This window comes from Symphodus melops (assembly GCF_947650265.1).
Source record: "Symphodus melops genome assembly, chromosome: 8".
In the NCBI taxonomy this organism is placed as follows: Eukaryota; Metazoa; Chordata; class Actinopteri; order Labriformes; family Labridae; genus Symphodus; species Symphodus melops.
Genome location: NC_136698.1, coordinates 5,615,025 through 5,633,245, shown reverse-complemented (window position 1 = coordinate 5,633,245; position 18,221 = coordinate 5,615,025). Strand labels below are relative to the sequence as shown.

At 39.6% G+C, this 18,221-nt stretch overlaps 1 protein-coding gene across 6 annotated transcripts in view; it reads left to right on the top strand.

Moving 5' to 3' along the window:
- The window catches only part of LOC306827721 (discs large homolog 1-like protein), a 107,376-nt gene that overhangs the window by 74,509 nt on the left and 14,646 nt on the right, over positions 1–18,221 (top strand). For all 6 annotated transcript variants that reach the window (XM_079349729.1, XM_079349730.1, XM_079349733.1 and 3 more), the window contains 3 exons: positions 253–409; positions 921–1,023; positions 12,837–12,951. In XM_079349729.1, coding sequence (XP_079205855.1) covers positions 253–409; positions 921–1,023; positions 12,837–12,951 — 375 coding nt within the window. The remainder of the gene's footprint in view (positions 1–252; positions 410–920; positions 1,024–12,836; positions 12,952–18,221) is intronic.

Genomic DNA, 18,221 nt, shown 5'->3' with positions numbered 1-18,221 from the left:
AACTAAATCCTAATTTGATAAAAAAGAGATGATATTATAAATGATATTGATAGTTAACATTGTCAAGAGCCTTCTCTTAGTTATATGCTCTAAGTTTCTGCTCTTGGCATTGTTCTGGGCTCATGCTCCTGTCGTTTAATACTTTACTATGTAAAGTGTTTTACATCAGATGTTTTATTCTTTCTCTTATGGATGCAAATATTTTGAACTCTAACTCTGCAGAGTGTGTTTGTTTCATCTGTGTTTCCTCAGAGATCCCAGGCGGGTGGTGCTCCAGCGAGGGTCCACGGGTCTTGGTTTTAATATTGTTGGAGGGGAAGATGGAGAGGGAATCTTCATCTCCTTCATTCTTGCTGGAGGTCCAGCTGATCTCTGTGGGGAGCTACGAAAAGGGGATCGCATCCTGTCGGTAAGACCTAAGACCTTCTATAAACGGTACACACAGAAATATAATGAAAGCGTCAATAACTCTCCTCTGTACGTTAATGTTACGGCAGCCCAAGCACAAGTCTTTCCACACTTTCATATCTTTTGAGTATCACTTTCTTTGCATAAACTCAGTCACTCCGTCTGGCATTGACGCTGTAATATTCTGATGCATGTTTTAAAGCTTCATCCTCTGTTCCACTAAAGCAAAATATGGCTTTCATATCCTTCAGACAGCATTCAAACAGGATTAAGTCATCATACTGTAAAGAGACTGATAATCCCTGCAGGATGACAGGGACAATATTATGACGCAAGTGCTGACATGCAGGCTTTGTATGCATTAAACTAGGTTTCACTTCAATGTATGCACACTTACACGTGAGCGGTCACCTGTGAGATATTGACCCACCGAGTGGTCTATACATGTATTACTATTGATCCATGCATGGGGCTCTAATTCTGTGTGTGTGTGTGTGTGTGCGCGTCTGTAGGTGAATGGTGTAGACTTGTCCAGTGCCACACACGAGCAGGCAGCTGCAGCTCTGAAGAACGCAGGAACCAACGTTACTATCGTAGCACAGTACAGACCTGAGGGTGAGTACAGCAGCCAAACACAGCACCTCTCACATCCATGAGGTGTTCAGATTCAAGCAAAGAATCTGATTGTATTTTGCAATCAATTGTTGCGTTGCAAACTGATGACATTCTTTTGTCAAGCATGGGAATGATAACCGTAAAACAGGCTTCTATTAACTCTATATTATATCTATATTAACTATTCACCAGTGTCCGAAATATAAACAGCCAGATGTTGAAGGAATTGTTTCTGCAATGAACTCTTCATGCATGCCATACTGACCAACAAAGCTTAAGTATTAGTAAAGCTAAGTTGCTGTAGGAACTGTGTCATAATTCTCTCTAGGTACGATCAGGTGGATCCTCATCCATTCTTCTTCTTTGAGTTTCAACATTTAACTGTGAAAAACAATCTGTGTTTTTCTGCCATGTTGCTTTGTTGTGTCATGTGTTGATTCTTTTTTTATATTTTGGGTGTTTTTGTAGAGTAGGTTGGAGTTCTCGCTTCAGAATATCTGCTCAATAATCAGTACAGGAATCAGGATCTTACTTACTGTGGTATGAATGATGTGACTCTGCAAATTCAACGTTTTTGCGACACGCGTGCAGATATTTATAATCATATGTCGGCTTGCTTCAGTGACATTTCCTCTGCAAAAAGGTTAGCCTGTGTCTTCTCCGTTACACACAAGTATAATCTAAAATAGTAACCCTCTACACACACACACACACACACACACACACACACACACACACACTGAGAGACATAGTGAGGTTCTTTTAACAAGCACCAACCTGGATCTACTGGGAGTCACTAAAAAACTTGTAACCTAGGTAACCAGGTTATAACTGCTGACCTGCTGAGCTAATGGAGTGCTGTCAATGTGGGAACACACGCGCGCGCACACACACACACACACACACACACACACACACACACACACACACACACACACACACACACACACACACACACACAGTTACACAGCATCAGGTCCCCCTGGTCCCTGATGTGTTTACAGGAAGGGAAGTGAGTGTATGTGTATTTTTCAGTGTTATGTGTCTCTTTCTGGTATCAGCTATGTTTTATTCAGTCCTGGAGGTGGTCCGGGAAGGTGTTGTTATTGAGAAAACCAACTGAGAAAACTCAGGATAACAGGTCCTCGAAAAGTTTGCAGAGAAATATATTCAAACATATTATATAAATTATATCTGGAGCAGTTATTATTATTATTTTTAGATGAGGAAATTCTTGAATAACCATACGACTGGTCCCTCACTCAGGTATTGTTGGATTAAATCTGTGAATGTATTAAGAGTCTGCTGATAATAAATCCTGCCAATAATACCCCAAATAAAGTATTTCTTTAGAGGCAGGTTTGTTTGAAATGTCCAAGGGTCAGCCTAAAACACGAGCACGTTGTTGTACCTATGAGTATGAAAGTATCAGGTGAAAGTTTTGAGTTTTAAAGACCAGAGCAGAGAGGAGGACAGGGAGGTCATACTGTTCCGGGGCAGGGTTCATTTAGCAAGACACGTGGGTATAAAGGCCTCGGGGTGAAGCGAAATGTTAAATGTGTTCAGATGATTTATGAGGTCGTTTACTTCACTGAGTCAACAGGTCCCGAATTAAAATGCCCTTGTGATGAGATTGAGAATCATCATCATCATCAACTTGACACTAAAGTTTGTGTTGCTGGCGAAGGCGAGAACGTTTGGAGGAAAACTGAGGAGGTGTTCAAGCCTCACCTACACATGACAACTTATGGATGTTTGTCAATCATGACGCAGAAACACAAAGTTGTACAAAGCACGCTCAGAACATAGATAACTTCATTGGTAGCTACAGTTTTCAAAAGTACTGGGAGCTAATGGAACCAGTTCAGGTATGTAACCCACACATGCTGTGGTATGTGGATCATGTGTATTAAAAGGTTCTATATTTATTTTGTAATCTTAAAAGAGTAGGCTCTTTGTACATATTGTTCCCAAATTAATTATTTGTTCTTAATATGAGGATGTATTTTTGTTAAATTGATGCAGAAGAAAGGGGTTTGCTTGTGTCCACCGTATGTGTGTTTGGGTAGGATCAGCACCATGGACAGCACCCTAAGAGTTTGGACTGAGGTCTCTATCAAACTCTCTGTATGAAAGCATCAGAGTCAGCCAACTGAAGCACATTCAATTATGCCTCTTTGCACAACGAAGGTTTTATAAATGTATTGTTAGGAGGTCTTTCTTTCTTTAAGAAATAAGGATACAACAAACGCCTCTTAGCTTCTAAGTTGGAATGCTGGGGCTGTATTTTATTGACAGGAGCTTACAGGCGGAGAATGGACATTGCTGCTTCTTTTGTCATGCTGTTTGACATGCCACAGCTGAGCTAAAGAGCTGTCTGTGTCCACAGACTGACTTTAGCTGTAAACCTCTGACCTCTGTGAATTCTTGTTTGGATGGTCATTTAAGGAAAGTACTTCTTAGGGTTAAGGCCTTAGAGAAGGACACTTAGCCAACAAGGCAGGTATTTTGTGTGTAATTAGTAATTGTTTGAGCAGTCTGTTGTGTGATTCAGAGCTACCAGCTAGATTAATCAGGACAAACTGTGTCTGCTGTAATGGTACACCTTTGAGAACACCTGGTTCAGGTGGAGTGATGCAGTGTGATGTTGTTCTCATAGAAAGTCTCTTATCCAGACTAACTTTGCAAATGACTAAACATTGATGATAATGTTTTAAAAAAAAAAAAGCCATGTTTTTCGTTGACTTTATACATAAGGAACAACAGTAGCATTTAGAAACAGTTACATCTTATTCTCAATGCAAAGTGAAAAACTGTCGACAGGTTTCACTGTTATTGATCCCTCTATCAAAGTACTGTAACATCCAAAGTGGTTGTAAAGCAAGGAATGATTTAAACGTATTTGAAATATTGTTTAACTGAGATTGGGGAATCTTACAGTGACAACCTATTATTTACAGTCTATGTTGACAAAAAACAGTGAGTGTCAGAGGTGATCCAGCTGGCTTCCTTTAGAGCAAACCGTGCTGTTATATCAGTGGTAAAAGATCGACATGCTTCGAATTGGAGAAACTAGAACTATTTCAGCATTAATGATTGATATGCTCACATGCTGACCCTGAGGTAGAACAGGTTGATCTTAAATCTGTGTGTGTGCATGTGTGTGTGTGTGCATGTGTGTGTGTGTGTGCATGTGTGTGTGTGTGCATGTGTGTGCGTGTGCGTGTGTGTGTTTGTTCATGCGCTTGTCTGTGTCGTGACTCTTATTAGTCATTGTTGAATGACTCCATATCAAGCCGTCTGTCCACGCTGGGCTTTGGTCAGCGCCACCCATGAGTGTGTGTGTGAGTGTGTGTGTGTGTCTGTTTATGTCCATCTTAGGTCTATGTTTGTCCCGTTCCCGTGGCGATAGCATGCGCTGACCAGCAGTGCTCCCTCTGTCTCACAAACACAGTTCCTGCCAACAAGAGAGGAACTCATAATGACCTCCACCAGGAGAGGAAAGTGTGTCTCTGGCTGTTTGTTTGTGTCTGTGCGCACTGTGCAGGTCTCCTCCTGCTATTTAGATTAGATGTGTTACCAAGAAAGGGCACGCAAACACAGCTCAGCTTGGGACAGACCTGAACCTTCTGATGGTGTGTGTGTGTGTGTGTGTGTGTGTGTGTGTGTGTGTGTGTGTGTGTGTGTGTGTGTGTGTGTGTGTGTGTGTGTGTGTGTGTGTGTGTGTGTGTGTGTGTGTGTGTGTGTGTGTGTGTGTGTGTTAGGAGTGATTTGGTTGATTAAAGCTGATGCAGCAGATATAAGTTCTGTGTTTATTTGGTGTGTACAGCAGATGGAGTGTGTTCGCCTGTGAAAAGTCATGCTGCTTTAACCGACGTCCCCCAGTAAGTTTTAGGCTATTATTGGCACTGAAAAAAGAAAAAAACATTCTATTAGACCTGATGCTCCAAAATATCATCATTTATATACATTTTGCCAAGCGGGGGGGGGGGGGACGTCATGTGTATAGATGACTCTTTATGGATTGATACGTTTTATGGTCATATAAAAAAATAAAAAAAAGCGGCAAGAGAGAAAAAGCTACAAAATTCTATGCTCGGTCATCAATGTCATCAACAATGCTCAGCGTGTCTTTACACTGTTCATTTACTGTTCAGTACATCTGATTTAGATTAGCATTTTTATAGACAGCCCCTAAAAAAAAGTCTAAATAAGTCCAGGATTATAACACTTAGTTTATCTTATAATAAAGAGTAACAAGTAAATAAATATTTTTAACCACTGTTCATTTCTTGTTAATTAGAGAATCCAAAATAATGCTACTGAAATTATTTTCTGTAGCATCTGTAAAAAAAAATCACCAAAATGTGGCCGCATTGACCTTTAAGCAGGATCCCTTGCCATACGTTTTTTGATGTTGGACAACTATTGCCTGCAGGTCCACAGCAGTATTAGTCACTAAGATGACACACAACCGTCACGGATACACACTGTCACACTCATACTGTACACAAACACACACACATACACACACACACGACATGACACACACGGAGGCGGCGTCTGTCAGCAGTAATACTGAGGTGATGCAGAGAGGATTATCTTCACTTCTCTTAGCCTGCTTATTGCACTTAATGTGTGTGTGTTTGTGTCATTCATGCATTAGTTGTAAAGTAGAAGATTAAAGGAAACTCCTTCTCTGGTCTTTCACACACGAAGTCGTAGGAAGGTAATCTTCTGAATACATACATTAGGCTTCAATCTTTTCTTCTCCTTCTTCACTACATGCACAGTCCCTTTTTTCAGTCCCTTCCTTCTCCTTGCTCCTTTCTACTTATTAGCTTCTACTAGTTGTAATGGTCTGCTCATCGCCCACCCTGTGTGTGACTGATTTGAGACTGTCACATTCAGGATGTTATTAGCTGCCCAGTATGAAAGACATTTTTCAAATTTGACATTTAAAGTTGAACAAATACAACACATGATTTCTTTATTTTCCTTTTCCCTTCCATGTCCCTTTCTCCCTCCTCTCCTTTCTTTTGCAATCTTATCACCAATCAATACTTCTATAGATTACTGCACTGTATCGTATCAATTATATATGAGCCTCTTCCAGCACTGCTATTTTTAGATCCACATCTTCAAATCAATCCCTGTACTCCGCTTACAAGGGGAAGGATTTTTTTTATTCCACTGGTCAGACATGGAGTGTGTATGTATACATTTAACAGGAGGAGTTTTATACTTACATACTCCTTTTAATAAATATCTTCTCTTGTCTAAAATTTAAATCTACTAGATAATGAAAAAATGAATGTAGCCCACATAATGTTTTGGAAATGTACATGGTTCAACTTAATTTCTCCTCTTGGAGATGATTCAGACAGGAAACATTACAAACAGAATAAAAAGTACTCTGAGTTAAAGCAGCTGTGTCTTCTGGCAAACAAAGTTAGTTGTACCCACCAAGAACACTTTGCTTTTATTCTGACAGATGTGTTGAATGAAGTTCCTTTCTAATAAAACATCTGTAAACTCACTGTTAACCTACTCATTCTGTCTTTACTAAAACCCAATCAGGTTTGTTTTTCACTCAGACAACCCGAGTTTGAGTCGCATTGACAACCTCAAGATCACGATCAAGATCATGCTTACTCCTTGAAGTGATGTTTGTAATGCAGAGCTAGAGTCTGAATTTCTGCATTGCACACACATACTTACTTGTGAAAGTCATATGAAATGACACTTAACATTCATAAAATCAGGCCTCAGATTGAACATAAGAAAATGGTGATCTGAAAGCAAAATATTGGTGCATTGCACACAGCCCTACAGATGAGAACTACCCGTCTCCAGTGGTTTGATTTGGAATATCACTGAAGCTGCACAATGCAGAGAAGGTCTGTGCCAGCTGCTGAACAATGCTCGTCCTGGGGGAGGAGAGAAGAGGAGAGGAGAGGAGAGGAGAGGAGAGGTAAATGAAGGAAGCAAGGAAGGAGGGAATATGAGCCCTAAAGCCATTAGTCTCTGTCATCACTCCTCCCCCGTCTCCTCCTCTCATCCTCCTCCTCCCTTCTCTCCTCTCCTCTCATTTCTGTCTCTCCACTGCGTGTCGTTTTCTCCCTCCATCTCTCTGTATCTATCTCCTTCTCTGGTTCTTCATCTGATATTGTGGCATTGATGTTCTGTGTGCTGGCAGACATCTAAATGATAATCACAGGAAACTTCATACCTGGTGATTTTAATGTTTGTTACGGTTTTAATCTTGGGTAGTTTGACTTTCACAGAGGAAGTGTGTAAGTTTAAAGCAGTTATTGAAGTTTACAGCGTCCCCTTCTTACATGTCACTACTTTTCTAAGTCACAGTTTTTTTCTTGAAAAGTCTTCATCGTTTAAACCCTGAAAAAGACCAAACTAAATATCAGACGGAGGAAAACGAAACACGAGGAGTCTTAAAAAATGGAGAGGCTGAAACTGGAGACGGAGAAGGAAGAGGAGACAGATGGAGACACACACACATAAATCATGCAGAGCAGAAAGAGTTTAATTCCTTTTACTCATGAAGGCAGAAGCTGTTGTCTTATTTTTGTCATGCTTTCCTATTAAACAAATTGAAAACCCATTTGATGAATATGAATTGAGCTGTTAGTTAATCTTTCCGAAAATCAATATTCAAAATGCTTGCTGAAGCTTTATCCTGCCAGTGTGTGTGTGGGTGTGCATTTGTGCGTGTATTTGTGTGTGTGGCATGCAGACCCATTCCCTTGGCCAAACTAGGGCAGGAGAGCCTGGCATCGACACAGCTTCCTGCATGAGTGACCTGAGGAAACAGTGTTCATGTCTGTTGCTGAGTGTACATGTGTGTGTGCGTGTGTGTATGTGTGCGCGTACGTGTGTGTGTGTGTCTCCGCCCTAAAGCAAGCTGCTGTCAAAGAGGAGGAGGAGCAAAGCAGCGCGGAGGCACCAGCGAACAGGATATAGAGAAAGAGATGAGTGTAGTAGAGAGAGAGAGATAGCATCTGTTGTTGCTGTGGCAGCTGAGCAGCGCTGGACTGACTTTAAACACACACAAGCGCGCAACTGCATACCTACACACACTCCTTTTCCACACACGTTTATATCTTTTGCTCCATCATTACACACACACACACACACACACGCACGCACGCACGCATACATCTGCTCTCTTCCTCTTGTTTTTTTTTTGTTTTTTTGTTTTGTTTTTTTTACTTACTGACAGCTGCAAAAACCCCCTGTCTCTCACACGCACATCCAAAATCAAGCATACCGGCTTCATCATCATACCGTGAGGACGTCTGCCAGCAGCATGTGAGTACAGCTGAGCACAAGCTGAAAGAGACAGACTTGATCTGATTCAGTTGTGTTATCTCTAAAAAACGTCATTTAGCTTTTCTAAGGATCAGATCGGAGCATTTGCAGGTGAAGTTTTTGGTGACTTTCGGTTGTGTTTTTTTTAAGGATGAAAATGGTGCCTAATGGGACAAAGTGACAGACCTAATGTGGTGAATCTGTTTTGTTGTGACACTGTTAGACCTCTGATGTGCACTGATGCAGCAATAACGTGTTGGCTCTAACGCTGTCTTTGCTCTGATTGCTCTCACAGTGCGAGACATTATCAGTGATGTGGAAACATTGGTGTGTGTGTGTAGTAGTATCAACAGTCTCACTTTTGTTCTCTTGCCTCGGTACTTTAGACTTAAAGGAGAAAAAGATAATGAAGATTGCAGCTCTGACTTTGAAACATCAGCACTTTTCTTTGCTCTTATAGCAGAAGATGATCAGAGATGACGCCTTGGCACTGTCAGCTTTGTCTCGCTCTTCAGGACTCAATTACGCTAATATCTACGCTGCAACACGGGCTTTGTTCTGTGGATCATAAAGATGAACAACAGTAGCTCTTCTTCTTTTTCTCCTCACTCTGAGGAAGTTTATTCTTCACCGTGTCTGATTTAAGTGAGCTCAATCATGCTTGATCATGTGTTTCTTCTGCCTCTCTTATCTGTCTCTTTTTATTCACTCTGCTCTCATCCCTGCCTGCTTCTCTCTGTCTCTCTCCTGCTCTTAATCCCATAATGCTTTGTGGAGGCGATGTGTGTTGACAGAGACAGCTACATGCTGCCGCTGCTCCGATGATTTACAAGTTTGTACAGTTCTATCTATCTATCTATCTATCTATCTATCTATCTATCTATCTATCTATCTATCTATCTATCTATCTATCTATCTATCTATCTATCTATCTATCTATCTATCTATCTATCTATCTATCTATCTATCTATCTATCTATCTATCTATCTATCATATCTATCTATCAATCATATCTATCTTGTCAGTGATTCAAAATGTATGTTGCTTTCAGGCGCTGTGGTAAAGTTTAACTGTTTGTCTTTGTGAGTGTCGATGTGTCAGATTAATGATTTGCTGTGGGGGGAAATCAGAGCTGAGATCGGGCTGCTTTATGACAATTTTCAGATGCTGCACATGTGTGTAGGAATATATGACAGAATAAAGGAGAAACATTAGTGAGTGTGTGTGTGTGTGTGTGCGTGTGTGTGTGTGCGTGTTATTCTGTGTAAGTGAGTGCATGACCGTGTGTACCTCCAGTATGATTGAATTACTCAGGGTTAATTAGATTCTCTCATCCACACAATAATGGTCCAGATACACACACACACACACACACACACACACACACACACACACACACACACACACACACACACAAGGACATCCTTCAGAGGGGCTGTTTCAAGCTCATTGCCAGCGGCGTTGTAATCCGAATGTTAGTTCGGAGGTTTCTGCGAAGCTGTTGTGGTGTTAAGAAAACTAGAGGGTAGTCAGTGTGGATTTATTACACACATTTCTGCTGTCACTGTGAATCAGAAATATCACAATGTAATGTGTTTATAAGACGGCAATCTGCGGGCAGAATGATTGTTTGTGGTTCTGCTGAAAGAGGACGATCATCCTTAAAAGCAACACACACACATTAAAAACACATTATGTCATTTGCTTTTTTTTCATTTTGTGCCTTTCCATAAATAATGTAGATTTATAATTAAAGAGGAACGCTGACATTTTCATAGCCACTAAAAAAGAAATGAGTCTGAAGGTTTTTGCAGGACGATTACTAAAGAACAGGGATGCTGTGCTGAGTGTATGAATGAAGCGTTGCATTGATTGGCTCGCTCACTCTCAATTAACTACTTGTCATTCAAGTGACATGAGGATGCTCTTAGCTGGCAATTTAACTTAAAGTTAGGGAATACATTTTTGTTTTTAATGGAAACTTCTATCACATTTAATTTTATTTCTTTTTTTGTTTTGCACGTCATAACACGCCAGTTCACAGAAAACGATTTACAATTGTATCCCCATCCATATTCGGAAGGAAGCAGGGAGAAGAATAAATCTTCATTTGCCTTCACCTCATTGAATTTGAATAGATTTGAGGAAGAAAAATTCCTTCATGATACCAGATTTGAGGGAAAAAGTGAAGGAAACCACTGATGTCACTTTGTGACAGATGTGTACAGAACCCTCAAAAGAAAGCACTTGACATAACAAGTAACCCATCTCATCCATTCCTCTCACAACTTGAAGTGCTTCCACAAGCTATATGGATTAAACAAATGTATTTTAAAATTTATTAAATTCATAAAGTAAAAAACAGAAAACAGTCCCCCCCCCACCCACCCACCCACACACACACACACACCCACACACACACACACACACACACACCCTGTGAATATTACTGCCCAGCATCTGTTTGGTCTGACACCTTTAACTGCACAATGTTTTATGAAATGACCCTTTAAAACCTCTAACTTATTACAAGGCTAAATAATGTTTCATTTATAAACCAATCTTCTGGGATGTAGTCTCCAAGCGCTCTTTTAATCTCTTGCTGTTCTTAAATGTTGTTTGTCATCATGTTTTTGTTCATGTTTCTGAGAAGCCATAATCGTCCAGTTCTATTCTAGTAAAAGTCAAAAGAGGAAACAAGCAAAAAAAAACAAGAATTGCTTGTAATAAAAACATTTATGTCAGTGCATTAAGCAAAATGTACAAGTCTTAAAATAAGCTGTACTAAAGTAGTTTAGAGTAGCACTCAAAACACTAAAGTACCGTTTACTTGCTACCTTTTACAAGCAATGAGGCCTCATTTTTTGCTTCTTACATCCTGAAATAAGATGTTTATCTGGACTCATCAGGTAAATGTGGCTCAAGTGTATCAAGATATTTTTGGCAAGAAGCATGGTGGCAATTAGTTTTTGTTGTTTTTGTTTTAATTACCAAAAAAAGGAGGCAAACTTTTCATAAAACATTTATAGCAGCTGTTTTTAATTGACTGATGTCTTAAGTTGTTTTTTTTTGTCTTTTAGTTTTGTGTGTTTGTGGTTACGCAGTTTTACTCCAGTAAATGTGCATGTATGCTAACTGACTCATAGCTTGTGAAAATGCTGCTCCAATGATGCCATGTCACACCACTGCTTCGCCGCCTGAACGTCACAGTGGGAGCCCAGTGTGCATGTATAATGTGATGCCTGTGTTTTGTGCAGATTTTCCTCCTACAACACAACATGCAGGCAGCTGCAGTCACGTGTCAAACATGCTTTTGCAGTGTTCCCCTGCCTCTTAGCTTGGCTGCAAACCTTTTGAATCTCTTCTCACATCTCAGGTCTGTGCTGCAAATTCAATTATGTTTGTTTTTGTGCTCATTGATTTGTGTTCCTGCTGGTTAGAGGAACAACTGAGAATAATACCGGCAGGTCATCTTCATACATAGCTTGTAAGCTCCATTCATTTTAGTTCAAATCACCACTTTTTTTTTCCCAATGGGCAATTGCATTTGCAAAATAAATAAATAATGAGAAACAGCACAAAACAGGAGAAAGAGCAGCAGAATGAATAACTAGGATTAATGTTTTCCTGTGGACACTGGAAGATGAATGTATCTTAATAAATACATTCTAATGTTGGTATCTATGAATAATACCACATCTTACCTGAGGAGGATCTATAAGCAGACTTTTCAGGAGTTCAATGACATGAATGAGTCAGTGCTGTGGAATCATTCTGGCTGTGTTTGTGTGTGTGTGTGTGTGTGTGTGTGTGTGCGTGTGTGTGCGTGCAGATGACCTTGTAAATGTGTGTTTATGATTATATTGGCATGGGCTGATGTAACACAAGTTAATATTTGGATCAAACAGAATATTCGATTATGGCTGTAGAGACAGCTCCATGCCACAGTCTGCATGTCCATTAGCTTGTGTGTGTGTGTGTGTGTGTGTGTGTGTGTGTGTGTGTGTGTGTGTGCGTGTGTGTGTGCGTGTGTGTGTGTGTGTGTGTGTGTGTGTGTGTGGCTGTTTGTTGCGAAGCAGGAAAGTAAACGACCAAGAGAATCCCTCTTCTTGAATATGCAGAACAAACTCCTCGCACTTTTTAACCCGAAACATGCGTTGCACTTCTTGTGCTACATCCATTTTTAGAAGATGTGGTGAGCAGAGTGCACAAACCTCTACCTCCATTAAAGCTGTGTGTTCATGTCCCTGCTCCTCTTTTTGATCTCTAATGCCTCTGAAGCTCTGAGCCCAGATGATTGGAGCGTAAAAATCTCTGTCAGTCAGCTGCTTCTAATGCAGAGTAACATGTAGCTGCTAAAAGCAGCTTAAAATAGATTCTTTATAGATATTTCAATAGTTTTCTATTACTTTTTTAAACCTGTCACCTGAAATCTTCTGGTTCCAATGTTCTTTTCTCTCTTTTTTTGTGTCTGTGTGTGCAGAGTACAGTCGATTCGAGGCCAAGATCCATGACCTGAGGGAACAGATGATGACCAGTAGTGTCAGCTCCAGCTCTACGTCGCTCCGCTCCACACAGAAACGCACACTCTATGTCAGGTAACACACACACGGAAGCAGCGGGCACCCAGAGGTGACTGATTGTCGAGTGTCCTTCAGCGTGACACAACTATTATAGGGTCTTATCTCAGCTGTCAGCTCAGCTTCTTGTGTGTGTGAGACGCTGAAAGAGAGGTTATCACATCGGGATCACAATTAGATTCTCTGGCAAAAAACTACCCAACACACAAAAGCCTCCATCGCTTTCAACTCTCATGATTGCTCTGTGTTTGTGTGTTTGTGTGTCTTTGCCTGTCCTGCTTGTTTAGTCCTCTCTAAATCGGCCCAAACTTTCTTTGTTTCTTCTGCAAAGCGCAGAAGGAGTGTCAGGCCTAAATAACCTGCACTTTCAAGATCATTTCCTCACATGAATCCAAGCATTTAAAGCATTGATTAAACTCCAGGTCGCTCGGGTGCAAAGAAGTCACTTGGGAGGTCCTGGGAGATCAATAAAAGGAAAACAAAGACAGAAAAGCAGCTCTCATCTAAAAAGCTTCAAGGAGAAAAAAACAATGATTTTTTAGTTCAAAATGAGTCAAAGAGTAAACAAAAGCAAAAGTTCACTTAAGTTATTTAAATTACAAAAAAAGTCAAAATAATAAATATGTCCTTCAAGAAAGTGTATCTTCGCCATATATACACACATACACCGCCAGAATGAATGAGAATATATATATATACATATATATATACACATACATACATACATACATACATACATATAATATATATAGGTACTGATGGTAACTTTCATTCATCCAGTTGTATATAGTAATGTAGTAGACGATGATTAAGGCTGTGAAGGTAGAAGAGCCTGAAAACTGTCCTTAAAGCTGCACAGATATGACCAGATTTAGGGACATAAAAACATTCTACAGCTGACTCGGTCTGTGCATGAAAACAATCTCTGACTTGAGCTGAGTGCAAGTGGCCTTGAAGGAACAGGCAGCAGCAGTGCGGTCAGAGTAACCTTGAACTACGCGCACACACAGTGACACACTGACTCGCACTCACACAGGGCAGGAGTCACAACTGTACAGCATGCTAGAGACTTAACAGTCACACGCATCGCACTGGGATCAGTAGTCCAACAATATGTGCTCAAAGGCGGAGTCAAACAGAATATGCCACTGAATGTTCTTTAACTTCTTTCGTGTTATTTCATCTCTGACAGTGAACGTACGTTTGTGCCAGTGGACTCACAATACTTGTGAAACCATGAATGACCTTCTTGGTTTTCACAAAATCGAGGCAAATGATCCCGTTTGTAAAATGTGCAGTTTGTAAGAACAAATAAGGAAACATAACATTGCAGCTGGCTGCTATCTTCCTTCATGCATCTTTTTAAGAACTGGCCCTGAGGCATTGGCATGAATTACATTTGCAAATTGTATTTTGTTACACATAATTTAATTCAATCATGTTAGAGGATGGATTTACACATCGTGTTTGAGTGACATGGAGCAATACTAATGAACTTAAAGAAGCCGTTACTATACCAATAAAAGAAACATATATTATTATGATAATATGAATAATATGATTTAAAATGAATAAATTAATGAATTAACTTTTGCTCTTTATTTGATTTCTCTTAATTTGAAGCTCAACAATCTCATGGAAATGTATCGTTAATCATTTAGTTAAAATAAGACAGCAGGGTGCCTGAGGGAATTCAGCTTAGTTGTTCAAAGTTACAGCATTACACAAAGAAATCAAGTCTTTGGCTATGATGACCTCTCTTCTTATCTGTGTTAAATGCTAAAACCATCATGCGTTATGCTCATACCTTCACCATCTTAGTTCAACATGTGAGCATGCTAATGTTCGCTAATTAGCTTAAAACACAAACTAGAGAAGACGTAGAGTCACACTGTATTAGTTTTGCAGATATTTGGTCATATTTTGAGCAACACCAGCAGCCATGGATGAATATTTCATGCAGCAGACTGTCCTGTACATGACTGTGTAAGTGTAGATTTAATAAAGAAATTTGCATAGATCAGTTAATTACCATGACAACTTGCCATGACAACTTAATCACTTTACATTCTGAATATTAATGAAAGTCTTCTCCATGTCTCTTCAAAATCAGGCCACAATCTTCTCAAGGTTATATATAGGATAATGCAGTAACCCCCCCGAACAGACCAGATGATAAATCACTGTCATACAGGGAAGGTACAGTAACTGGGTACCGCCCCTAATTGACCAATCAGCATCAAATCTTCAAAATGCAGGGCTCATACTGGCAGCTGATTGGTCTAGATGAGGCTGCTGGTGCATGACGAATTAGGGGTGTCTGGTGCTCTCTGCGACTATGCACGTCCATACAGATAGAGAAGACACAGGCTAACTTTTTTTTTTTTTTTTTTAGAGGAAATGTCACTGATGCAAGGCGACATACAAATATGAGACTGTCTTTGTGTGAAAGGTGTGTGTGTAATCTTTACTGATAAATGTGCAGACTTTGCAGAGATCCACTGTAGAAGATAAATCAAGGTACTTCTGGTGCACATGAACATGTGCACTAGTACTCTGCTTGTAGTCATTTTTTCAAATATCGCTGTCCTTTTCATGTAATCTTTACAGCCTGGTTTCAGAAATCTAGACATGTACCTGAAGGACTTGGATAGTAACATGAATCCACTCTGAAGAATGTTAACAACGTTTCTGATCTGTCTAATGTTGAACAACATGATGCATGAGAGGGTGAGAAGTAAAGGCACAACTGCACACAGATTATGAGAAAGCTGCCATGATGATATTTATCATGAAATATATAAACAGGCTTCTCATGCTACTTGCAAAAAAAATATCTCAACATAATTAGAATATTAAACACATTCACAGTCTACTAGGGATCGATGTGGAGATTTATAACAAAACATCGATGCACTGATTGGCCTGTGAGGACCGCATGAATACCTCGACTTGTGTCTCCCCGGGCAACGTAAACTGATACAAATCTCTCTGTGCTGATCTCTGGTGCAGATATTCACTTTCAAAGCATTTCATAAAAGTAAGCAAAAAGCTTGGGGACATTTGCTCCTTGCAACTCAATATCAGGGTTTAAAGTGATTGAATGTGGTCTAACTTTTAAATAAATAATAATCACATCTGCAGTGTAGATAGAGCAAATGAACATGCTGTGGAAAGAGAAGAACAAAAGAAAGCATTATCATAGAGTCATATTCATCTCTGAAATAAACTGCATGTATGCAATCATCCTATAGAGTATAAAGCTACACTGCAGTGCACTTTTCACAGCTGGTTGCTGGCTGTGCAAAAACAGCACTGACATAGGATTGAATGCTTAAAATGTCCCCAGGAAAAAGGCCGCTGTGTTTCTGTTACACTCTGCAGTGATTTGCATGTATTCCTTTGCACAAGTGAAGAGATTTCACAGAGGGTTTGGAATAAGTGTCAAATAGAAGCTGAATGCTGATTTAAAGTCACATCGACATGTGCCTTGCGAAGTCCAGAAACAATCCATCATTGTCACCTGCTTCCTTAAAATGTTTTCTATGAGATAAGTTTAACTCTTGAGGTATTTTACAAACACTGACACCTTGATGAATGACTCAATAGTAAAGGACAGGAAGGTTATTTACAGTCTTACAGATCTGCCCTCTGCTCTTTTCTTTTTCCTGTTCATATGGATGTAAATGCAACCCTCCACCTTTACTTGCATTTTTTTTAAACTACATTTAACAAAGATCTATAACAGTGATATTTTGCAAATAGGTAGCGTTAGTGGTACATGTGTCCACAGGTTGTCACACACACTGCAATATAGCACGATTACACTGAAGTAATTACCGTGTTCCTTCATTCGCTTAATTGAATTTCAGAAATTTGCCACTCAGGAATTACACACTGGAGTGTTATACTGAGAACAGGTAATTGATTTAGAGTCACATTTACAGTACATGTAGCCTTAATAATACAACACACTATTCATCAGTGTTACACAGTAGCTGTGAAGTCATTTGGGATCCACTTTAATGAGAGTGCTCTTGTTTATTTTTTACTCACTCTCTGACCTACCGATGTAAATCTCACACAGCGATACTATATGCCTGCTGCTTCTCTCTTGTCTTTACTATTTTAAAACATTTTCATATCTCATGATAATAGAGAGCAGCTATAAATATTTCACCACGTTGTGCATCTGCTCACACATTAAGCCTTCTGTACCACTGCTGCTGTTTTGGATGTCATGAAGAAACCACATGTTTATATCCATACATGTCATTTACAGCATGTAATTAAAAAAAGCACACCTCAGTTGTAGATTTTGAAGATGAGGTTACAGGGATTTACTTCCAAACTACTTCTTTAAATAATTCATTGTAATTATATTCTAACAGTAGGTCAGCTACAGAGTGAAACATTAGTTTACTTCTCTTTTTTCACTTCCAATTTACTCAAAAAGTTACAGTTCAGCAAACACAACACATATTTTCCAGTAAGACATGAACATGCAGTTAGATTTGAATTGAGACTATTTGTTAGGGATATTATTTCAGTCTCTCAACTTTTTCTGTTCTTCTGACTTTGGCATCAGTCGATCGAGCCGGTAGACCAAAAGAATAAGTTCAAGTGTTGCAAAGCCCATCAGCGGCCTCAAAGATGACAGGAGGAGGATGTCTGCGGGGGGAGGAGGAGCCCGTGGATAGATAAGCTACAAAACATTAGACTTTAAAAAAAAAAAAACAGTAACATGATTAGCTAAATATTGTTACCATAGCGAGAGAGCCATCTTCTTGTAATTGTTTGGAATTATGCTGACAGACTTTGGCTAATACATGACAGACTCTAATCTTTTACAGACTGACTGGATTTGTTGTGATTATTAAGAGTCTCTGTTTCTTCAGTAAACCAGCTGCAAACACTGAAGAATGAATCAAATAGTCTATGGACTGATGTTACAAATGCTTTGTTATTTTGGTTAAAAGTGCTAATAAATCAGCTTAAAAACTGTACATTTAGAGCTATAAATTAAGCTTTACTATGGTAGAAGTTCATGGCAAATTTCCGACTGGGGAAAATAAAGTTCATCTTAATATTTAACAACATCAGTTACTTGGAAGCATTTGTTTAAAGGTTATTATGGGGATTTTAGTGCCTTGATTTAGAGATAGGACAGTGGTCAGTCAGAAATCAGGGACAGAGGGAGAGTGAAGAGTGACATGTGGGAAAGGAGCCACAGGTTGGATTCAAACCCGGGCCATCTTCTTGGAGGGCTGTAGCCTCTGTACATTGGG